This window comes from Pezoporus occidentalis, unplaced genomic scaffold, assembly GCF_034315485.1.
Source record: "Pezoporus occidentalis ecotype Australia unplaced genomic scaffold, CSIRO_AGI_Poc_V1 ctg89, whole genome shotgun sequence".
Taxonomy (NCBI): domain Eukaryota; kingdom Metazoa; phylum Chordata; class Aves; order Psittaciformes; family Psittacidae; genus Pezoporus; species Pezoporus occidentalis.
In genome coordinates this window covers 2,701,947-2,726,564 of record NW_026916253.1, presented here as the reverse complement: position 1 = coordinate 2,726,564, position 24,618 = coordinate 2,701,947, and the positions used below count along the sequence as shown (strand labels likewise).

The following is a 24,618-nucleotide window of genomic DNA, read 5'->3' as shown; positions in this document are numbered from 1 at the left end:
ACAATATGACATTTCTGCAACACAATGCTTTAGAAGAGCCACAACAACCCCAGCATTATCAAATTATCACTTCCCTCTGAAAGAGCACCTCTTCTTTTTTCTAGTCAAGATAGATGCATTTGAGAAGCTGAGAAGATCCTACAAAAATGGCAGACAACACACACAGTATTTTACAAACTACCTGCACACTGTCTCAAGAAGCAGAGGAACACAACATAATGACCAGCCTAATCAGAGAAAAGGAATGCCCCACTGGATAAGGATGACATTTAATCTAATTTATGACTTGCTTTGGTGCTACAAGGGCACACTTAACAGCTCCACACATAGCAAATTGGGCAATCTCTATTAAGATGTTTCTCCAGCTTTTTGCAGCTAGAAACACAGTCTTTTAGTCTTATCAACTTTTAAACAGGTAATATAAGTTAATGATTAAAAAAAAAAATAAAATCTATGACACTGAATAAAGATGGGTAAGCCTTTTTTGCACACTGATGTAATATGCTGCAATACCAACAGAAAGTATCTGTTCTACAAAGCCTAAAAGCAGCAATATAAAAAAAAATCTTATTCAAGTTTGAGACAATTCCGTAAGTCAACATTTTAAATCTGACACAATATATACATCCTTGTCAAACTGAAACTTAATGCTGCTGCTCTTCCAAGATTCTCAGAGTTGGGATCAGTTTCTGCTTTTGACTGCACTGACATTAAGGCCCAAGGAAAGATTTTATGATTGCTTGCAAGATTATTTGATCCCTTGATTATTTGACTCACTTCTGCTTTTCATTCTCCAGAGACTGAGAAACTTACCAATAAAGATGGTTCCTGAACTGAAACTGTTTAAACAGCACTGATAAGAGAGAAGCTCGTTACACACAGATGATGCAAGTCTTTAAAGCAGATTTAAGATACCTACATTCAAACTACTGCTACCAAATTGAAAAAGCAAATCCTTGGGAAACCATCCACAGCAAATGAAGACAGAACAATAGAGCAGCAGTGTGGAACAGGGAAAAACAGAGCTAAGTTAAAAAATAAACAAAACCCAACCAAAAACGTCAAAAAAAAGGACAAGAATAGCAGGCAAAGTCAGATTTAACAGATGACATCTCCACCTTCCCAGTGCTTCTTTCTGCCAGAAGTATACAGATGTGATTTCTTTACATTCCATTTTCTGACTCAACCCTACCACAGGGGGAAGATTGTTTTTTTTTTTCCAGTATGTGCCACTGTTTTCACAGCTTGCGAACAACGGGAACAACATTTTAGCAGAATATATCAGCCACTTACCTGTCCAGCAGCATCAGAAAAGAGCACCTCCATCTCATCAAGAACAAGATGGCAAAGTCGACAAAACAAATTGTGATGTTCAAACAGTCTCAGGAAGCTATACGGTGTAGTCACGATTACTTCACCTAAAAGTAGGAGGAAAAGAATGTTAACAGTAACTTACAACTTGAGAGAATATCAGTAAGATACTATAGGACCTTGTAGTTTTATTAAAAAGGCCACATTTGCTTTTCAAGATGCACCACAAGTTTGGGAGGGTTGTGGGGTTTCTTTTTGGTCCTGTTGTTTTGTGGGGGGGGGGTTTGTATGTTTGTATTTATTTATTTGCCTATTTAATACAGAGAACACTGAACTACATTTTACAGCTTCTGGTCAACAGTCACTTTTAGTTTGCTTGCATTTTTCTACCCCTGCATATATTCCAGACCTGAGTTGGTAATACCCAAGAGGTTCTGAATGAGTGAAATCCATTCAAAATCCTGAACACAGGACCATACAGACTGTGAAGAGAATTAGCTCCAACCCTGACTGACCCAGTACCTCTGACCAGCAATGGATGCTCATAAATCAATAAAGCTATTATAAATCTAGTTCTAAGTCAAGTCAGTCCACAATTAATCCTTATGCAGCATGATCTTCAGCAAAACCATACCACTAATTTGGTTCAAGACTGTTATTACTCAAAACTAAGCAAAAAGATGCTGAACATACAGATACTCAAACAGCTTTAATACCAAGTCATGCTAAATACACTACTAACTCCATGTATCACTACAGAATTGTATCATTAAAGAAACAGAATTACCACTTTATAAAACAAGAAACTGAAGTATAAATTGCTTCTTTCACAATTTCCCGCAATTAAAGCAGCCCACATTGTTTTTCAAGCATAATTAAGATAGAAAGTATTCTTACAGCCTTGTATTTTCACACTGCTAGCTGCTGCTTTGTTCTGCCCAAGTATTATCAACATCGGATGAAACTGTCTGGAGCATCTCTCGTATGTTTTCAGCAGCTCAAAAACAAGTTGTGCCTTCTTCCACCCAGGACATAAAATAAGTGCTAGTGGCTACATACATACATACAAAATTTTACAGCATAGTATCAGACAAGAGTTCAGAGTCTGGTTATTTCCAGAGGTCCCTAACAACCTCAGTAATTCTGTTTCTGTGATCTAATACAAGTTAAAAAAATAAATTACAATATTTAGAACAGCCAATACAATTTTTCCACTTAATTACTACATACTATCCCCCTAAAAACAAAGCTTCATTAAGTATCAAAGTGATGTAACACTAACAACTTGTTAGGTATTACTTGATAAATAAGTTTTAGACTCCCACATTCATGTTGCCCATCTGTGTAAGGCTCTAAGCAAAAGGCTTACTTAAACTGGCAAGCATCATGTAATTACAGAGATCACCCAGTAAGTTCCCATTAAATGTATACATTCTGAACATGCACAACCTTTCAGATCATTATTCTACATCTGCACATCAGAACACCTGTTACTACTCCAACATATACATACTCCACTCTTGTTCGTAAAGGCTTTGTAGCAACCTTCCAACTGCAGTAAAGTAAGTAGTGGTGGAACATATATGAAAGGATCATTTCCCTGATACGAAAGAGCAACTACATCACATCCTCGAGCTACTGAAGGCCAACAGTAAGATTCTGTGAAGTTAGGGCCTAAGAACTTTTTCCGAGTAAGTTCCTATAGAAAGAGAAAAGTAAGAGCTCCACATGAAAACTGCGCACTTAAAACAGTAACAAAACACAACATTTACAATTTAAAAGCTTTAGACCCACAGGATGAAAGTCCTTTACATGCAATATGAAAAAAGCTATTCTGGGCTGAATTAATTATATTGAAATCTGAATCTCATGACTAATATAGTGCTAATGGCTAATATACCAGAAGAATGTATGTACAATTCTTACAGCATCTCTCTGATGCTTCAGTTATTCAACCACAAGAACTTCCTAGACATTCCTCTATCAAAATTAGGTATTACTTTAATAATCAGTTATCTGAAGTTGGGATGCGATACTAGATTTAAAAGAGATTCAATCTAATATATTACATTAGCATTACCTTTTTGAGCTCATGAAAGAGTGGTGCTGTTTCCAGACTTGATGATGGCTCGATTTTGTTGCTAAGAAAGACTAAGTTTCTTTCTTCACTAAGATTTTTAGAACTCTGGAACCATGACAGATGACAAAGGCAAAACTTAATGAAAGTGTTTTAGCTTACATATGACTCAAAAAGCGATTGTTGTATGTAAAAAATGGTATTTTGATGAAAAATAGTCAAACAAACTGTAAATATGTTTAAATGACTCTTACATATAGCCAAGTTATATAGACTGATGGTGAGACAAATATTATTAGTTATTTTTTATAGAAAGATTTATCAAGGCTGTCTCAACACAACTGCCTTAAACCACTTAAGAGAAAGCACTACTCTGTGTACAACTAGCAGTCAGCTACAGCAAGATTAAAATACAATTAAAAAACAGTGACTAGTAAAATTTGCTGTAGTGAGTTGCCCTTGCCTGACAGCCAAGGACCCACACAGCCACTTGCTCTCTCATTCTCCCCTTCCAGAGGGATGGGGGTGAAAAACAGTAAGAGTGAGCAAGAAGATTCACGGGTCAAAATAGAGACAGGACTGTTACTTAATTACTGATACATGCAAATCAGACTCAACCTTAGGTTAACTTCATTTGTTGTCAATTAATACCTGAGTACTGATTTGGCTATTGGAAAACAAACCCAAAGAAACAAACATTTACAGATTTCAGGAAAACATCTTTCCTTCCCCACTGCCAGGCTTCTCATCAGTGCAGGTTACAGTCAGTACCACCACTGCGGCAATGAGCACTGCAAGGCTGGGACTACAGTCATAACATGGCAGTTTCTCCCTGTTGCTCCTTCACTCTCACTTCTTTCCTCCACTCCAGCATGGGTCCTCCACAGACTGCAGTCCCTTCAGGTACACCTACTCCAGCACTGAGCTTCTTCCACCCCTCTGACCTTGGCATTGGCTCTGCCTCCCACTTTATTTTGTTCCCTCCCCTTTATTTTTTGCCCTTAAACATGTTTTCCAGAGGTACCACCAACTTTGCTGGTTGGCTCAGCTTTGGCCTACAGTGGGTCCTGCCACTGATGCAGCTGGAATTAGCCCCTTGCCTCCTTCCACAAAGACCACACAAAGACCAGCCCTGGAGCCCCAACACTACCACAACGTTCCACAAATACACAACACATTTGCACAAGAGAAGGTAAAAAAGTTTAATTTAAAGTCCTTGAAATACCTGTTGGTCATCTTCTACTACGTTTGTCTTCGGAAGATCAGAATTTAAGCACTGCTGAAGCCTGAGAAAACCATGCAAATACTAAATCCGACATAAATGCAAAAGTAGAATTATAACTATCACAAATATTTCTAAAATGTCATAAAGCAATTCACTCAAAATATTTTTGATGCAGTACCTATTACAAGAAGGAAAACCCTTGAGCATAAAAGAAGAAATCAGATAGTACCATTTTCAAAATAGAATTCAGTATTAGCTTTCAGGCACCTGAAAATAATCCTATGGATTTTTATTTTGTTTTTAAACCTGAAGACAACTGGAGGATCCATCAACTTTAAAAGAGAATTAGACTGCACTATAAAATAGTTTCTTAAAAAAAGAAGACAATATAGCTTTGCATCAGTTAGAAACTGCATTAAAAGAAACAGGGTTTGGGTTCATTACATATTCATCAACTGATATGCAGCATAGAAAAAGCTTTGCACAAATCAATTCATAGTCATATTTCATTAAGTTTGAGAACTTTATAAATCACACTAAGAATAAAACAATTTAACATGTTTAGTTTGCAGAAAAATACTTCACCATGACATCCTTGTTATCAAAGCTATTATTTAAAAAGAACTGCTATTTTTATTGTACTCTGGATAAAGTACCAGCAGCTTCAAATTTCCTTTGTCCCCAAAAGCATCTAAGAAGATGTTTATGCATCTTCTCTTACCCTCCACCCTTTCAGATGGCTGAGAATAAACTAGAAACATACTACAACTCTTCAGTCTTTGATTACATAACCCCTTAAAATACTGAACACACTGCACCATACTTGTCTGTGCGGACTTCCGTATTTTCCTTGAAAGGCAAATCTGGAACTTCTTTGACAATCTACCAAGAAAAGGCAAACACTTTTTAGTACAAAAATACTGTTCAAAAGCAACATTTTAGAAAAAAATTTTTCTTTATTGAGTTGAATGCAGTTTTCTTACCCAACTCTAGGACTTTCCAAATATTTTGGAGAATTTTTGTACAAATTTTAAGTTTGTCTGAATAAGGCAAGATTTTTTATGAAACAAACTTCAGAAAGCCATCTATCTTGTTACAGGACAGTATTTTCTTAACTAAGAATCGAACATACAACAAGAACATCACCCACACAAAAGAAAAATTAGTTCATGGTCACATCTCAAGCTATAGTCATAACTGTGGACCTGAGCTAGTATGAACACACACTGATTACTTATTAAACCTTTTTATTTTTACAATAAAATTAAGAAAAATCATGCAAATCTTACATGCCACAGATGGGAGTAAAAACAGAAACAGGTTACCCAGTCCACACTTACAAAAGCAATGGACATGAACTTAAACTGAACAACACTACAAATCCTCAAGGGAGTAACCAGTAACAGATACAGGATTCACAGTTACCCTGAAAACATCTGGTTCTGAACAGGGGATTTTCTAGTATTCATCATTAGTTACCAGTCATCAATGGACAAGATGTGACTTGGTTAAAGACCTGCATCACTCAAGCAGCTGGTAAAGGCACCTCGGCTGACTGTTTGCAGGAGGTTATAAAAGCAATCCTGCTCTGCTTCCCTAAGAATCTATACGACTACTTTCCTCATTCTCACAAAAATATTTTAGTAAGTTGTACAGCTTAAGTTCAGAAGTGGTTGTCATCCTTCAATTCTCAGCAGAACTAAAAAATAACTTCTGCAAAACTTTTTTACCCCACCCAACAGAAGTAGCAGCTCTGTTGCCATAATAAAGCAAACTCCTCCTTTTAAAGCACCCAGAAGAGAAAGACATGGAACAACATACAGGCTCTTTAGAAGACCTGTGATGGCATACACTCAATTGTGATTATGTGCCTAGAATCCATCAGCTAATTTTCCTTTCCCCCATGGACATTATAATACCTCCAATGGTGCAATTCGGTACATGATGTAACACTCAAAAATGAGTGCTGACCTTCTGAAAGTGTTTCAGAAAAGAATAGCAAACAAAAAGAGAAAACAGCAAGAAACAAGATTAGAGATTTAAACTATTACACAAGTCAACAAATAAGACTCCAAAGAATGTTTACCATGGTACAGCATAAGGACTGCTCTGTTTTCAGGGAATCACTGAAATTTACATTTTTATATATTCAGAAAACTGTGTAATGTTGACAACTATCCCCTTCAGAAAACTAGCTAAGAGCGCAAAGAGAAGCACAACATTTTCAAGGACTGTAGTACACTGTTTTAAGTAACTGCAATTAAAAAAAAAAAACAAAACCAAAGAACTGTAGTACAATATTCTTTTTTTACCTGTATCAAGAATTAGTCCAGTCCCTCAGATATAAGTTACACAGACTAACAAGCTAGATGACTACAGGATTCCTAACCCATCCTATGTGTTTAATTTAGTTCATCTTTTGACAGTTAAATACAAAATACAATATTTACCGGCACAGTATTTAAATCTGTATCTGCGCTTAACCTTTGGTGTGCGTCTTCAAGGGAGGAACTGGAAACAGGAAGACCTAGTAAAAAATGCAGATACACATTTTTGATTATCTGAACAGCCAGCATTTTTATTTACAGTGGGTTACAACTGACTTGTTTAGTTGTATCATTTCCCAATGGCAAAAGAACCACCAAAAAATAGTTATCTTTACGTAAAGATAACAGCAGGTGAACTGAGTAGACACAAGACTGGAAGATGGAAAGTTGTAAAAAGACAGACTTGAATCACTGTGAGACAACTCACGGTAAACACTCATGTTAGAAGCAACTCTCTTCAAATAAATTCAAACTCAAAAAACCCAGCAATGCATCACCGATCCATGCCACAAGTAATTTCAGGAATATTCACTGCTATTAAGCATATTAACTAACGCCAGTGTAACTCAACCTTGGCCTTCCTTTGACTCAGAGTACAAAAAGTTTTATTCTTGCATCTGGCATGATCATCTTTGCAAATTTTGATATATAAGCACTGTTTGCCAGCATACCATTGGATCCAGTTGATGGACTCAAACCAAGACAGTAGGTCCATGTTCAATATATGCAATTAAAGACACATAATGCATTGCTTGTTTGTTTCCCCACACGAATGGTTCCCACCTGTTCCAAGATTTGCTGGTATCTTCTTCTGAAACAGCACTGGCCTGAAAGCAAGTGCAGGACTAACAATTTTCAATGGAAGACTCTCAGCATTTAATGAGGTTTGATTCTCCTGATAATCTGCAGAACTCCCTGTATTCTCTTCAGCTTCCTCAAAACAAGCAAAGTTCTTCGAGACAAGATCATCATTAACACATACCTAAAAAACCCAAGATCTTTACTGATCAGCATCAACAAACAATAACCTACACCATCACATACTAGTTTAAAATTTATGCGAAGCTGTAAACAACAGTAGTAAGACATAAGCAGTACCAGTGAATGTTTTCTGAATTGTCCTGGGTTCAGCAGTAGCTGTCATTTTTCTCCTTAGTAGCTGGTGCAGTGCTATGGTTTTGACTTTCAGCCTGGGAACAACATTGACAACACTGATGGTTTTAGTTGTTGCTAAGTAATGTTTACTCTGACCAAGGACTTTTTGAGTCTCATGCTCTGCCAGGGAGGAGGGGAAGCTGGGAGGAAGCAGAGACAGGACACCTGACCCAAACTAACCAAAGGGGTATTCCATACCACAGCACATCATGCCCAGAAACTGGGGGGAGTTACCCGAAGGGCCAGATCACTGCTTGGGTCGGGCTGGGTGTCGGTTGGCAGGTGGTGAGCAGTTGTATTCTCTCCCCTTGTTATTTCCTGTATCATTATTATTATTGGTGGTAGCAGCAGTGGTTTTGTGTTATACCTTAGTTACTGGACTGTTCTTATCTCAACCAGTGGGAGTTACATTCTTTTGATTCTCCTCCCCATCACTCCAGGTGCAGGGGAGGAAGAAGAGGGAGGAGTGAGAGAGCGGCTACGTGGTTCTGAATTCCTGGCTGGGCTTAAACCACAACAGTTCTTTGTGGCACCCAATGTGGGGCATGAAGGGTTGAGGTAACGACAGATCTGACCAGAGCAGGTCTAATTGTACTTGTGATAAGCATTCACTGTTTTGGATTAATAATCACTTGTCACAATGCTGATTTACTGGCTCTCAGAGTTGTTGTGCTTGCTCTCAGAGTTGCAGCATGCTGTACCTTAGTTACGGCCAGTATTTCTGTTTTAGTGTTTACCAGCAGGGGGGCCTGGGCTACGGTTCTTGTTTCGTTGTACTTCATGGTAATGACTTGCAATACAATAGACTCATGAAACTGGTCTGTCTTGCATTCCCAGTGTTGTCATCACCTCTATACTATAGGATGCATATAATGAGAATTTTTAACAATTACACATCTTTGTTTTTCCTTTCCTCAGGGGGTCATCCTACGTAAGAGATATGCCCTCACACCCTCTGTTCCCCCACAAGGCTATTTGTAATACGAGTTGATTCTGGGAAAGTTAAAGATCTTGAATATCCTTTCAATGCCCTTGAAAACATCCTGCTCCCTTTGCTGGGAACCAGCTTTTTGCTGCATTTGCTCTCTATGTTTCACCTACAGCGTGACCACCCTGAGAAGACCTGATCTTGTCCAATCTCAGAAGTTAAGCAGGGTATGGCTCGGGTCTTGTCTATGGTTAAACACCTATTTAAGAATACTACCTAGAGATTTTTCCCAAGACTGGACAGTCATGAGTGGCAGGGTGTGTGGGATTGTATGGGGAAGCACTTACACCAGTGGGCACCTCCGGTGCTTTGGAAGCACTGGAGACAGAAGACAGCTGCATGGAGTCCCCTACGACAAGCTGCAGAAACTGCTGAAGCAGATGGTGAATTGAGATGGTTTGCAGAGGTGAAAGTCATTCAGCTGGCCTTGGACATTGCTGAATGAGGAAAGTGGCCAGTACTTTATCTCTGTACTGACTCATGGATGGCGGCAAATGCCCTGTGGTGGTGGTTGAAGCAATGGAAGCAGAGCAACTGGCAATGCAGAAGTTAACCGATCTGGGCTAAACCACAAGGATATTAACTCCAGAACAGGAAAATCATTACTATCTTCCCGTACATTCTTCAAAGAGGTGTTAATTAGCCATCTTAATTAGCCACCATGCTACTGCCTGAATTAGTGTTTTCTATAATCCTTAAAAAAAATCCAAAAAAAAAAAATCAAGCCTCCCCAAGCCCCCCCCAACCAACCAACCAACAACCCCTAAGTCAGTCACACTGGTTTATTTCTTTTTGATTCAGTGTGCATCAAATTCTGGGAGAATGAAGGAATACCAAACCTAAAACTTCAACTCCACTGGTTCAGAGATAAGTAACAATTGGGATTCTAAGAGAAGATACTAAAATTAGTATGTATCTTCAAAGTTAAGACCATGGCTCCAGTGTTAAAAGCCTCGGTAAAGCACTCCAAGTAGAAGCAGTATTAAGATACATTCACTTCTATCTACCATATAGCTGCTTAAGTCTGCCAGTAGCTACACCAGGGATTTAGCACAAATTACACATTCTGGCAAGCAGAACTAGGCTTGGTTTGATTCCCCCGACCTGCAAAAGTTCGAGGATTCAGTCTTATGCAAAAGCAAGCATGAACTTCTATTTATTTTTATACTACTATGCTATTGCCTTATCGAAACATCTTTAAGCATGATACCACAAAAAGGTACAAAAGTATGCTAAATAATTCACAAAGTTGTCCATTTGAAGTACTTGCCTGACTCCAATGGCCTGTCAATGCCTTCCAGAGAGAGGTTCACATTAATTAAGATGGAATTTCTGCCTTTTGGAATTCCTCCAGAAGTTTACAAGCAACAGAAGTATAAACCAAAACTCCTAATAAGTTATGATTTAGCATCTACTGTATCTGACATAAATTACAAAACTCACTTGCAAATAATGCCTTTCAGTCTTAAACATCAAAGTTACAACTTACACAGCAAAGTGCATGAACAGGTTTGTAGATAAATAAGTATTTTACCTTTTCATCTTTTATCGCCACATAAAGGAAAACATCAAATGTGTCATCTTCTATGGCACACAACTTGGCTGTCATACGGGTAGAAGCTAAATAAAATAATACACACAAGAACAAGTAAAAAGATTAAACCCTAATCAAATTAGCAGTATTTTTCACTTGTACTTCCCAAGATAGACAAAAATAGAAATCACAATTAAATGTGTAACCTATTTCTTTAGAGACGCTAGCACAAACATAGTAACTTTTAAATGAAAAAATAAAGAAACACAGCAGTAAAACATTAAGAATACAAAAACGAAGTCTGCCTTAGTCTTTGATGGAAGATTGAGACAATACAGATTAATGACCTCTCTATAAGCTAGACTTGGTTCTGCACTAAATGTCTTAGTTTTAGACTCTGACCATCTGTAGTAAAAATGCATACTTTCCAAACCTGACATTTACTTTTCTTGAAAGCAGTTATATTTGTACAATTTTACAGCTTGGCTAGACTCTTCATTCAAGCAAACAAAGCTGATAAAATTCTGTTCATAAATTCTGAAGCACTTCTGCATACAATAATGATGTGCTAGCAATAAGAAAAATATATGTATTACTACTTATGATATAGTCTGGGAATACTGATGAAGATATTGCTCCCTACTAACCTTTACTTTGCACAGTCACACTTAAATGAGAGGAGAAGTAAACAGAAAGAATTGCTCTGTCCCAGTTAGCTTGTGAAATTATCAGCCTAAAGATCCTATGCTGCTTTCATAAACTCATCCTCTCCTTCCCAAATACATTTTATGTGGAATTTGTTCTACTTGTGAGTAAGCAGGTAGTTTTTCAGGCCGAAGCATATGAGCAGAACAGAGGGTTTTACATGAAAAAGACTAGGTAACCTACTGAAACACCAAACATGGGGACAAGAACACAGGGGAGAAAAAAACAGTTCTAGCTTATTAAGTAGCTACTTGGGGCTTAATCTATTCGTTAACAACATAACAGATGCTCCTTTTCTAAGTTGGTGCTTGCATCCTTATCAAAAAATAACCGAATGCGTAAACTCCTGAGACAGATCTTGCCATCTCTGTACAAAACTCCCACTATGATGCTGAGGCAATGATTTATGCTAAATACCCAGAAAGGCTCCACTGTTCAAAACAGATGTTGCATGAGTGCTATGTGCTATGTTATCTAGCCTATCCAAGAGCCAGATATCATCTGATCGACTATCAAAATTTACGCAGCATGGAAGCCCACAGTACTCAAGACGCAGCTCAAGTATTTTTGCCTTATTCAGTCCATCCAAAAATGTGTATGTAACTGCTCTTTTTAATATACATTTTTACATCTAATAAAATGCATAAGCACAAGTACTACATTTCCTCTAACAGTTTGTTTTTCCAAAAATAGTGCCAATTATGATTTTGGCAGGTCTTATTTACCTTTGAGAAGGTTCTGAAAATACCATGTAGCAGCACTATCCCATCGTTTGGCTGGTCTAGGAAAACAAACACAACCAGTTATCTCACATCCCAAAAATTAAAATGGCAGTTTTGGGAAGGAAAAAAAAAAAAAAGGCAAACTAACTTTGGAAGTAGGTAAAGGTATTATTCCAAGCCACACCAGATCTTAAGAAGCACATCAACTAGACATATCAGCAGACTCTTCCTACTTAGAATCCATCTTTAGTCTTAATAATATTTTTTCAGCTCACCAATAAAACGCGCTGATGTTACTGGATATTGCTTTGTCAAGGTATGATGGCTTACATAAAATATGGTTACAAATGAAACAGAATAACCCAAAAGAAAGGAAGAATCCACTTCTGTAATGCATTAATAGATACTGAGCAATTCTGAACAAGCACTTAAATACTGAAGTGCTGAAGACTGAAGTCTGTAGCAGAAAATCAAGTTCACTCTTCACCATTTTCTGCAACTTTAAAAAAGTGAACCAAATGAACAGCACCGTGAACAAAATGTGTCTATTTACTACTTTTTCTGGTAATTCCCAATGACGGTCCATTGAAGACATACGTTGTTTCTATGTAAACCTGGCTAATATTTGTTTTGTCAGAATACAGGAAGTCAGATACTAATTTCTTCCTCCAAACAATAGTATTAAAAAAACCAAACCAACAAAAACCTGCATGACTACGTGTAGTTTTAAGTATTCTTTAGTAACACAAATTAAAGCAGCTTTCTTGCTGCAGAGCTGTATTTCCCAGTGATCTAATCATGTCCCTCTCAAGTTGGCAGGATCTTCAACAACAGCCCCCTGTAACTCAAGGAAACAAAAACATTTTACCACCAGACCCCAGGCTTTGAAGGAGTATAATACTAACATGATTATAAATAAAGCACAACAGAAATCCAAAATATGTTCAGAAAAAAAACAATAGGGAAAACCAACGCTACTTATATACAGGTATAGAACTTTAGTTCAGGTACATGTAACTACCACACACAAGGAGTACCAGGAGTAAGATGAGTATCTGTACAGAACAATACATAAGGATAGATTAGATTACTAAGTAGGTTTCAAAAAACTTGTATAAACTTCCACAGATTTCTAAATAAATACCAAAACAGGTGAACGACAAACCCCAAATCATTAAGGAAGAATTGTTAAGGAAGCAGTTCTGTTTAAAGAAACAGCAAGTAAGACTTGGAAAACTGGTTCTCTGTTCTTCCTGAAATATTACCTATTGAAAAAAAAAACCAAACAAACAAAAAAAGACAACTTCACATTTAAGGTATTTATGAACAGAATATAATCATTAAACTCTACTTACACTATTTTTGCAGTCTCTTCACACAAGTCAATACGCAATGTCACTGGCCTTGTGCGATACAGTCTACACTTTTTTGCTCTATATGGGAGCTGCATAAATGGTTCCATAGCAACTTGAATGCTTAAAACAGAAGTGGAAATAATCTCATTTTACAGAGTAGATTTTACTCTCCAGAAGTCACTGTCTCATATCCACCTTTCTAATATACACACTCATTTGCATTTGTGCTCATTTTCCTAAAGAATTTGTTGCCCAAGGATGTTGTGAATGCTCCATCCCTGGCAGTGTTCAGGGCCAGGCTGGATGGAGTCTTGTGTGACATGGTCTAGTATGAAGTGTCCCTGCCCATGACAGGGGGGTCGGAACTAGATGATCTTAAGGTCCTTTCCAACCCTAACTATTCTATGATTCTATGTTTCTATGGTTCTACATCAATCTCACCCCTTACATGTAGTCTGGCGGGAGACATTTAACAACCAACAAGCCACCATATACAGTGATCCATATAAAAGTATTAAAAAAAAAAACCAAAAATCCATAGACTTACACTTTTGTGTGTAACATTTTTTCTTTTTTTTTTACAGTGAAAAAGCAAGTATCACATTAACTTCTAGTTCAACATATTTTAAACTCATGGCATTGTCACGTTGTTTTCCAATACAGCGACATTCAACTTAAAAGCATTATTTAACTTCAGATTTATTTTAAAATACTTCAAATAATCATTCTTAATTTCGTGGAATGCTACAGAAAAACTTTTGTAAAAGTTTTTTCAGGAAATGAGCTTTAAATCTAGCCAAAAGCTGGAACAGCTACTGTACAGAACACATTTTTTAAGGTTTTAGGAACAGCTGGTTTCATAGTGGTTTTGTTATAAACAGGGAGCTTGCAAAAACTCAACTTTTTTCACCAGTCAGTCAGCTCTTAATAAACAAGTTATAAAACCCATGTACTTTTCTCTAGATCAAAAGCTGGTTAAGCTACATACAACCATTTTACAAGGGAGGAAAATATACACAGCTAGCAAACATACATTTCAGTTATAACAAGAAAATCCAAAACCTACAATAGAAATCATCTCTACAAATTCAGAAAACAAAAACTGGTTTGCATCTACACTTGCAAGGGCCTATCATACTGTGAGTAGTTTCTTGAGGACCCAACCTACACTTCAATTAAATCAAATCCTTGTCATTATCAATCTAAATAAATACTACCTGTACACATTAAATAACAAAAGTATTTCAGTCACAGTGTAAAAAGAACCCAAACACTTACTCCTTTGATTTAACAAAAATGTATTTTGCATAATCCACAAGGAAACATTCCATTTGATAATTATCTGTACAGTACATGACCGACTTAATAACTGCTCTACACCAACATCTGAGCTCCTCACTGAAAACCACACAAACCTGAAAAAGAGCAAAACAGCAGGTTCTTGTAAATGGAGAAAAATTACACTCAAAAAAGATTTTTTATGAGGCAAGAATACAGTATTATATAGCCCTCAATTTTGTTTTTAAAATGCAAGCATCACAGCTTATGTAACTTTTGAGTTTACAGGTAAGAAGACATAACCCATATAAATGCCATTACCTACTGTTCTATATAGCAATATAAAAAGATTAATGTGTATCTTCGATACCTCATACCCAGATCAACGTAAGCAACAAATTATTCTACCAGCACAATATAGCAACAATTTTACCTGGCCTTCTTCCACCGTTACTGGCTTTACTTCATGTGCATCTTTGTAAAATTTGTCATAGAACTGATTAATTTCATCATTCAGTTTTTTATATGCCACTTCATCAACTACGAAAGGCCCACATTCTTTCATAGTAACCCAAAAGCAACCTGGATCTTCAATCTGGGGCAAGGAGTAGATAACAAGTATAATTAGCGCCTGCTATAACAATAAGGTGTTTTTAAGAATCTCTGATCAGCAAATGTAAAAATAAAATTTAAAATCTTTAGTGAGGCATCTTAAAAATTACTATTAACAGATACTTGGCATACATCTTTCAAAATATCTTTCAACTTCAGACCGTTAGCTCATTAAATAACTTCTTAGCTACCAAGTGTCTTTAGCACTGCAAAGGTAGTAGCATTACCTAAGAAGCTGGATAAACCAGGCTGCAGGTAAAATGCAAACACATAATGCTTTTTATTTCCATACTGTCTGCAAGAAGTATGTTTAAAAACCACGAAACACACACCAAACCTCACTAGTGGACTCTTCTTCATGCTCAGAGAATCTAAAGGACAGGTTTTTTAAAACCAGGTCATAGCTTTCTGCTCAGCCTTTGTAAACCTTCATATCCCAGTCTTTCAGCTAATCTAGGTTAATCCTAATAGGCAGCTAAACACCACACAGCTACTCCCTCACTTCCCTGCAGTGGGATGTCTGAGAAAATTGGAAGGGTAAAAGTGAGAAAATTTATGGGCTTACATAAACCCAGCTGAAGAGGTAAAGCAAAAGCTGCAGACGCAAGCAAAGGAAAATAAGGAATGCATTCAGTATTTCCTGTTGGCAAACAAATGTTCAGCCATTTCCAGGAAAACAGAGCACCATCACACATAATGCTGACTTTGGCAAACAAATTTGATAACCACAGACCCCACCCTTTCCTCGTCCTTCCCATGGCTTTTATTGCTGAGCATGACATCACACAGTATCCCTTGGGTCAACTGTCCTGGCTGTAGTCTGAAAATTTTTTCCATGCTCTTCTGTGGAATTCAGTAAAATCTAGTACTATACTAGGCTTCACATAAAATCATGCTGCACATCTTCCATTTTAGGTTTCAGCTGCATCCCTACAACCCTCTTCTGAGATTAAACCAATATAAACACCCAGAAGAAATGACAAAAAAACATATATTCCACATACAACCCCACAAACATAGAAAGTGCTGCTGAAGGGAAATACAGAGGTATTATCTTATTTGTAAATCTGGCTTCTATAGAACTATGCTGAAATAAGCAAACAGCGATCCTTTAGACTTTAAAAATTGCCAGCATACCTTTAATGCAAAGACTTCCATGTTTTTCAGATGAGTTTTTCTCCACGCTACTGTAAAAGAACATCACATGTTTAATCAACCACTTTTAAAGACATCATTTGAAGTGTACCTACAGAGCACACACCTAAAGCAAGGCTATGTATTTTTGCTACTTGTCCCCAGACATACTACATAAAAAGCAATACTTCTATATTATGGTCACAACGAGCAATATACTTTGCTAAGAGATGGTACTAGTTATTCTCAGCTTGACACTACAGTACAAACTGAAACTATACTTAGAACATTTGTAACACATGATAAAATCATACCCTCCAGGTTTCACCTAAGTCTGTAAGACTGCACTATACCATGAGAGACATAGTGCTGCCTTAAGCAGTTCAAAAATAAAAACTTTCATTTCAGGAATAACATGTGAGAAGAATAAATAACCTCTCCTGCTCTCTCTGTCTGAGAAATGCAAAACCATTAAGTGACCTATAGAATCCCAGACTGGTCTGGGCTGGAAGAGACCCTAAAGCTCATCCAGTTCCAGCCCCCTGCCATGGGCAGGGACACCTTCCACTAGACCAGGTTGCTCCAAGCTTTGACCAACCTGGCCTTGAACACTGCCAGGGATGGGGCAGCCACAGCTACTCTGGGCACCCTGTGCCAGCACCTCAGCCCTTCATAGTAAAAAAATTCTTCCTAATGTCTAGTGTAAATAGACATATAGGTAACATACATATTAAGTTATCTGATATTACTATAATTATGTATCACTCACTTAAAGGAGTGATATTACATTTCTACTCAAATTTTAAATTCAGAATAGACTCATTAATTGAGCCAAATAACTGGTAGGCCCTGAAATAAGAGCTCAAGAAGTGCTGCAGGCAAGCATTACGAGGTTAAAGAACTGCATAAATAGTTTGAACATAAAGTATCAAGGATAAAGCATACCCATGTAAAAGGCTGGCTCTCCTACCATATGGATTACTAACACATTACTTAGTTCTTACTAACACATTCTTAGTTCCTGCTTATTTAGTAACAACTAAGTACTGACAAACGTTTATGCAAGTCCCCTACCTAATGCTATTTACCTTATAAAGAAGTATATAAGAGGGCACTAACCCTCTCATCTCAAACTGCTGCCTTAATACGTACCAGACGGAAAAGGATTGCCTCTGTTCAACACATGCCTGGTCCACACACACCTAGAAAAATCAACTCACTATCCCAACCTCCCTCCCTCTAGTCAGCTTTTACTTAAAAGGCCCACGTATTACAAGCACAGCACAAACAAGAGTTCAGTAAAGGGTGGAACACTACTAAGAAACTGTACTTTTTGCTATACTGCCTCCCTCCCCCAGCTTCCTTCATATTCTGCTTTAGTTTCACGCTCTACCCCCATAAAAATAACCCGCTAACCTTAAGCCACCAGCGCCACCAGAGCCCACACACAGCCCTAGACGCGCTCCCTCACACGCGCCCCAGAAGCTTCCAGAAACCGCCGCTCGCGCACTCCCAGAGCAACCATAAGCGGGCGGTGAGGAGGGGAGGGGAGGGGCGGGGCCTCGCCGGGCCGGGGTTAGCGGCGAAGTGGGGTCTTTTCACCTGCTTCAGCGTGGTGCTGCAATAAACGAGCTTTAAGTGGCAAGCTTACTGCTCGTTCTGCCGCGGGCTTGAGGGGGTGAGCCTGGCTGAGGTGGTGCCCAAGGGGCGGAGGGAAGGGGCTGCATAGGAATATGGCGGAGCAGCGGGCTGGGGTTGCTTTTGAAGTGGGGTCGTGTCAGGCAGCGTGAAGCGGTGGTATCTGGGGCAGCTGTGATACGTGTGTTACCAGAGGAAGCAGACTGTAGTGGAGCATGTTCTTCAAAGTTGTAAAAATAGGTAGATGGGGGGGGGGGGGGGAAGTGGTAGTGCCATACTGGAGTTTAGCTGTGCTACACAAATATGTGCGTTTCCACAACAGAAGATGTAAATCCTATTTCGGGTTTAGGGGAAATATTCAGTCTGTATCTCAAGCTCAGTTATAAAGCATTTCCATTCAGGCTTAAAATAGAGTGATTTAGGCCTGACTTAATACTGCACAAGGGTGCATGGACAAGGTGCTGGCCCAAGGGAAGGGGATGAAACACAGAGTTAGGACATGAAGCCCCGCACCTCTTTGGGTAGAAGCCCATGCTTAAGATGGCCTCAGTATTTTGAAACTACAGCTTTAATATTTTTAACTCAAAATATTGAACACTCATTATTGGCTGTATGTATATTCTAAGCCATTCAGGGTTGCATTTAACTTTCATCATAACTTTCTGTGTAAAATCGTGTGTATATATGTGTGTATATATATATTTTTTTTTTAGATACATACTTTTTCCCCCAACTCTTTGTCTCTTGGCCTTAGAGCTCCCCCTCCTGGACCATTTTACTTTTGTTGTCGGGAAAGAAAAAGTTACGGGCGTCTCAATTAAAGTTGGAGAGGCAGACTGCCCACTTTTAAGATGCAGATTTAGTATTGAAGTAACTGGTTCTGACACAGCAAACCCTACGATTAAAGGTATAAATCTACCGCTGCATGCAGGGGTGTAAAAACTTATGTAAGAATCTAACCTGTATCTATGTTGCTGAATAATTTGTTTCCTAAGAATATTTTCTCCTAATAGCTACTTTCTATCACAAAACTAAAATGGTAGAACTATGAGATATAACAATAAAAAGATCATCAAGGAAGCTCTTGAGCAACTATAAGGCTGTATTGTGAAATCAGAGCAATTTAAGATTACTTTTTTTTTTTGTATTTTCTTATATATATTGTTTTGTATGTTTGAATTAATGATCTCGATGGATTTAGACTGGATAAAGTAAGTAATGTAAAGTGAAGACCCTGAATTTTTAGGAGACTGAACTTTCAGTTGTTCAGGGAGCTAGAGGATGGGACTAGCTTGTAGTGACTGCACAAGGGTTAATGGTTTTGAACTAAAAGTGAGTAGCTTTAGTTTATATATGTAAGGAAGAAATTCTTCATTGTGAGAGTGGTGAGACAGTGGGACAGAGAAGTTGTGCTCTCTAAGGGAGCCAAACACAAAATGGTAAATTAAAATTGCAAGTAGCTTCTGCTCTGAAGTCGCTAGCTTGAAGTTATGACATGGACACCCTTGTCCTGAACCACTTAATTTTGGCATCGGCACATAACTGCCTCAAGCTGAGTATTCCTCTCAAGTTCCAGATAAAATGGTTCACCTGCTTTCAAGGGGTTTTGGGGTTGGTTTTTTTTTGTTTGTTTGTTTTTTTAACAGAGGGTAATAAATTGAGACCAATGTTAGGAAGATCTTTAGTGTGAGGGTGGTGACACACGGGAAGAGATTGCCCAGAGAAACTGTGGCTGCCCCATCTCTGGCAGTGTTCAAGGCCAGGTTGGCCAGGGCATGGAGCAACCTGGTCTAGTGAAAGATGCCCCTGCCCATACCATATAAGACAGCTTTACAGGGTATTTTCTTTGTTTCCTCTACTCTCCATTTTAATTATCCCATTGTCTTCAGAAGAGCTAGCCAGAATATTCTGAAGAAGATAACATACTGCATAATATTCTGCTTCATGTGACCCATGTTTTGTAGAGGTACACAAATTTCAGTAAGGTCTGAAAAACCAAGAACAGCCTGAGCATGTTCAGAGAGAAGAAAAAGACACATTTTTTTTCACAACCCAAGTGAATACTATAAATCAATTTAATTAAAATTTTGCAGATGTTTTTAACTGAAATACAGAACAAAAGCTGAAACAAAGCTTTCTGAAGAACTTCACTAGCTAATGTCAAGTCATCATACTTACTTCTTCCAGGTAAAGAAGTTACATCACTGCTCCTTTATTCCACACATTGCACAAAAAAAAAAGACAAAACCAACCAACCTGAAATCCCTGAGAACCAACCTGAGAATGCACTCAATCTGACATACCTTTGTGTAAATTATCTACTTTTGAAAACTGTAGTTTTGACTAGATTACCATTAGTAAATATAATTTAGGTGTATCTAATATTATTATTATAATCTAATATTAATTTCATAGTATTCTTTTTAAAACGTGACTTTCGGCTAATAGATCTCTATATACATATATGCCGATTTTCCCCAGAATAAAAGAGAGAATAGGGAGATGTCAGCAGATAGAGAACGGGAGATTTCATTAATTTCTAGATGCACATTACAGTTGTGTAATTTTCGGAAGCATAGTCAATTCTTCAGATCAAAACATACTTGGTCTGAACTTAATATATACTTAAATTTTCAGGGAGAAAAGGACCTGTGTAACCCAGCAGACCAGTGTTGTAGCTATTTCTAAAGTTAGTATGTAAGTAGAATATGATAGTAATTGTTCAGTGTAGTTAATATGAAATCACAACAATTGATGGTTACATTAAATTTTCAGTGGCCTCTGAACATTGTAACTGGCACATCTGTTCTGTTTCAAAGAGTTAGTTACTCAAATCAAATTGCACACACAAAACAGTTTGGCAGGACAAAGGAGTATTTTCCTGACTATTTGGCACTGATTAGAAAAGTGCAAACCTCACAGTGAATATATATGTAATTAAAAAATTTCTATCTTTAAACCAAACAGATATTATAATTTGCTATTGTAATCTGAACAGGCAGAGTTTATTGTCAATGGATTTATATGCTTGTATTTTGCTTGAATATTAACGTAGACAGCAAGATTGTTGATGTTTTTTATTACTATCCTGTGAAATATACTACCCCCTTTCATGAGATCTTCAACCTTCTTGTCTGTTGACATGATTATTTTCTTTTCTCCTGTATAATCTGGATCTTCTGGATATAACTCATCTCCTGGGGGTGGGAAAAAGATTTTGGTTATACATTGCCTAACTTAATTTTCAGCCTTCTGATTGAATGACACTAGCAGTTTTTAAATATCAAGGCATGAATCTCAGTAAAAATGTATTTCACATTTACATACAAAAGTTAACTGCCTCTATAAACATTTTCAGATTTAAATATATAGCCTTAAATCTCTGAAGTGTCTGTCAGGGGATGCTGCAGTGCACATAGAAGGTGTTGATTTGACTGCTCCAGTGCTCCTGATAATACTAATATGCTATAATCACAGCCTGGTCAGACAGGAGTTTATAGAATAGGTGGGGAATAAGATAAATACTTTTCCACATGTATAAAGATAGGCTACAGTAGGACCAAGAACAGAAACTTGTTGTGTTTTGTTGAAGAAACGAGTGTTTTGCATATAAATGCATGTTATACTTGTGCAAGAGTGCTAATAACACATGCAGAAGTTCTAGAGGTCAGTTTTGAGGAAAAAAGTGTAACGAAAAGCAAACTAAAGCAGAAGACAGTATGTGCATCTTAAGAAAAAGGAAAATGTACATGAAATGAGAGTAAAGTAGGAGAAAGGGCAGGAGGAAAATGAGTGTATCTTTTTAGATCACTGCACTATCATTACAGTTGTGAAGACAGATAATGCACCTGTGCTTCATCCACTTGCCCTTACAAACACAAGTGGATAACTGAACTGAGAATTCCCACTAAAAAGGACTAAATGTAAGAAGTTCTAATACATACTTAAGAAAAGCTGACATGCTAGAATTTCTTCATAAATATATCAATGAGTTTGAGACATACAGAAATAATTGTGCTGTCTGTCTGATGCAGTAGCTTGTCTCTGGCAGTCACCATTATCAACTGTATTGAAGAAGGAAGCCAAACAGTACAAAAAGTGTGCAGTAATAACCCTTAAGACAGTATTTCCCTTACAGTTAAAGATGGTTTATATAATGTGGCTTGAGTACATAGCAACTCCCAAGCTTTTACATATTCCAGAGAACTCCCATCTTTTTACTTACCTGGCAGTAGCTGGATGTAGCCATCTGAAGCAGTTAACATCACAGGCATCCAGCATTCACATCCCTCTAGAGCTCGGTCAGAGCTGAACTTGTGTAACTCACAGAGTGAAGAGAAGTTGCACAGCCTACATAGTTCATAGAACTGAGGTGGAGCAAGCCATATTTCCTCAGATTTAAAGAGTTCAATGATTTCTGGAGGTGATGACCACTGTAAGATGAAAAGAGGCCTTGAAATTATAGTTTCATCAGCAGACAGTAACTTCAAAAGCCATTAGGAAGGTATTTAGAAAAAAAGGAGCTTGCCACAGCCTACATGTTCTCACCATGATAAAACAAATGTATAAAAATTACTTTTCCCTATAAGTTAACTTGTTTTACACCTAGGCATGCCAAGTTTAGAAACAGATACTTGTTTTAGGGGCCTGTCTAAAAATCTTCTGAGCACAACCCTTAAAACCTAGTGTGACTCAGTTACCAGGGGTCACTACTGATACTTCAAAAATTTTAAGTACCTAACATCTGCTTCCTACGTATGCTGTTTTCAGAGCATGAATGCGCAGCTGTTTGTGCTTAAACCCTGTTGTGTTTTGTTTAAACTGCTTGTAGTCTGCATCTCACATGGTGGATTTGGTAACAGAAATGTGTGCGTAAGCACTTGCAGTAGATTTATGCTCTTCTTAACAAAATTCTAACAAATGTGAACTCTTCAGAAGAGTAAAAAAATAAGGTAAAAAAAAAATCAGTATAGCTGCAAAACTGGTTTTAGTACTACAGTATTTCAACGTTACTTGAAACATTCCAAGTAACGATGAAAGACAAAAATTCCTAGCAGCTGTTGCAGCCTTGTAACACTCTGCATGCCACAAGGACCTCTCCAAGCATGGTGAATGTTCAGGGTATGGTGACAGTCTTGCACTGGTACTGCACCAATAAATGGTTAAAAAGTGATTCCTTGTTGTGCACCTTTGGAAAATACAGTAATGCAAGGTGAAAATAATCTGATACATCCCATGCCCCAAAACTTCAGGTACTGTCCTGTTCTGACAGTGGTTGCCGTTGAAAGGTGAAAGCGCCTGTCCTTCTCTCGCATGGGAAAGCTGTATGAAGACGGCTAGAGCTAGACCTGGGCTCATCTGTTTAACCTGTGCCGGGAGCAGGCCCACCGGTTCCTCTGAGGCAGAGGCCAGGGCTGTATGGGAATGAAGCAGACTCCTTCCTCCCTATAGCCACCGGAACACCGGCGTGGCAGACGTAGGGTTGCGATGGAGCGGGGTGAGGACTCGGCGCCTCCTCCGGGGGCCGCTTACCAGGAAGGCCGTCACCTCCCGGCCGTCCTGCGCGGTGCGCGGCCGCCTCTCCAGGCAGCACAGATAGAACGCGGTGTCGTAGCGCCGGCCGCCGCGCCCTGCCCTGCCGACGGGAGTCAGCCAGTTGCTCCATTCTTGCAGCGCCCAGATGTTGGGGACGCAGCGCAGGTGCTGGCAGAGCTGCAGGAAGCAGGCCGGGTCCTGCTGCACTCGCCGCCTCCACTCACTCAGCTCCGCGGCCGGGGGCAGGCGATCCGCTGGCAGCGAAGGGAGCGGCCCGCCGGCCGCCGCTGGCCCTGGCTCCGGCACCAGCAGCAGGATTCCCGCCTCCTCGAACGTTTCCCTGATAGCGCAGATGCGGAAGGCGACTTCCCCCGGCAGCGGCGAGCCCAGCTCCTCCCGGTCGGTGGCGAAGAGCGGGGCCCGGTTGCTGCCGGGCGGCGGCCTCCTCACTTGGCCCAGCCCGCACAGAGGCGAGGCGGGCAGCAACCCCAGCCAGTCCGCTGAGAAATCCGCGGCCTCCACCACCCCCCCCGGGAAGACGTGGGCGCTGGGCATGAAGCCGCTGCGGGAGCTGCGCTGCAGAAGCAACAGCTCGTAGTCGAAGGGGCCGAGCGGGGAGCGCGGCAGTCGCCCCGGCGCGCCCGCTGCCAACAGCAGCGTGGCCGCTTCCCTCCAGTGCCGCAGGCCAGAGTTCATCTTGCGGGGCGGAGGAGCGGTGGCCGGTACAGCGGCCGCGATCGCGCTGCGGGAGTGCCCGGGCGCCACCGCCACCTGGGCTCCCGGAGGAGGCACTGCAGACGTGGGAAAGCCTCTGCAGAGGGAACGCTTGCCCCTGCCAGAGCTGGTGAGATCGAGGCCTGTCAGACAGGGTCAGTAATGCCTCAGTCCCGGTCACCCTTAAGCTGGTAAGTAGTGTCCTCTAAGGCCAAAAGCTTAAGGAAATACCGAGGATTTATGGGTATACGGCGAATGGCTGAGAGAAACCAGGCGGTGGCTTTCAATTTACTTAAAAAACTATGGCT

The 24,618-nt window shown here is 39.2% G+C and overlaps 3 protein-coding genes across 11 annotated transcripts in view; 1 reads left to right on the top strand and 2 right to left on the bottom strand.

The window, feature by feature from the left end:
- Positions 1-17,837, bottom strand: part of TDRD12 (tudor domain containing 12) — a 38,089-nt gene extending 20,252 nt beyond the window's left edge. For 2 of the 9 annotated variants that reach the window (XR_009961975.1, XR_009961974.1), the window contains exons 1-15: positions 17,749-17,837; positions 16,427-16,466; positions 15,111-15,272; positions 14,678-14,814; positions 13,400-13,519; positions 12,048-12,103; positions 10,618-10,703; positions 7,724-7,922; positions 7,064-7,140; positions 5,437-5,495; positions 4,614-4,674; positions 3,392-3,496; positions 2,825-3,010; positions 2,209-2,362; positions 1,294-1,418 (exon numbers count right to left, since the gene is read on the bottom strand). Coding sequence is in view for 7 of the 9 variants with exons in the window: in XM_062604836.1 (XP_062460820.1) it covers positions 1,294-1,418; positions 2,209-2,362; positions 2,825-3,010; positions 3,392-3,496; positions 4,614-4,674; positions 5,437-5,495; positions 7,064-7,140; positions 7,724-7,922; positions 10,618-10,703; positions 12,048-12,103; positions 13,400-13,519; positions 14,678-14,814; positions 15,111-15,272; positions 16,427-16,447 (1,548 nt within the window). In the remaining 2 variants the exon portion in view is untranslated. Of the gene's footprint in view, positions 1-1,293; positions 1,419-2,208; positions 2,363-2,824; positions 3,011-3,391; positions 3,497-4,613; positions 4,675-5,436; positions 5,496-7,063; positions 7,141-7,723; positions 7,923-10,617; positions 10,704-12,047; positions 12,104-13,399; positions 13,520-14,677; positions 14,815-15,110; positions 15,273-16,426; positions 16,467-17,748 lie in introns of those variants that run through there. The other 7 variants (XM_062604833.1, XM_062604835.1, XM_062604836.1 and 4 more) reach the window with 6 other exon arrangements.
- Positions 17,838-20,113: 2,276 nt separating this feature from the next.
- On the bottom strand, positions 20,114-24,322 carry NUDT19 (nudix hydrolase 19). The gene is made up of 3 exons (XM_062604895.1): positions 23,594-24,322; positions 22,287-22,494; positions 20,114-21,258 (listed from the first exon to the last, which is right to left on the bottom strand). Exons 1-3 carry the CDS (start codon positions 24,290-24,292, stop codon positions 21,032-21,034), a joined length of 1,134 nt encoding a protein of 377 aa, XP_062460879.1. The 5' UTR covers positions 24,293-24,322; the 3' UTR covers positions 20,114-21,031.
- Positions 24,303-24,618, top strand: part of ANKRD27 (ankyrin repeat domain 27) — a 56,333-nt gene continuing 56,017 nt past the window's right edge. Inside the window, exon 1 of the mRNA XM_062604892.1 lies at positions 24,303-24,501. The gene's annotated coding sequence lies outside the window, so the exon portion shown is untranslated. The remainder of the gene's footprint in view (positions 24,502-24,618) is intronic.

Bases quoted from the DNA above. Each gene is read 5' to 3' on its own strand.
- NUDT19 (XM_062604895.1), bottom strand. From the start codon at position 24,292: ATGAACTCTGGCCTGCGGCACTGGAGGGAAGCGGCCACGCTGCTGTTG. The intron at 22,495-23,593 runs GTAAGCGGCCCC...TTCATCTTACAG, and splicing joins GGGAGGTGACGGCCTTCCTG to TGGTCATCACCTCCAGAAAT. The intron at 21,259-22,286 runs GTAAGTAAAAAG...TCCCACCCCCAG, and splicing joins CTACATCCAGCTACTGCCAG to GAGATGAGTTATATCCAGAA.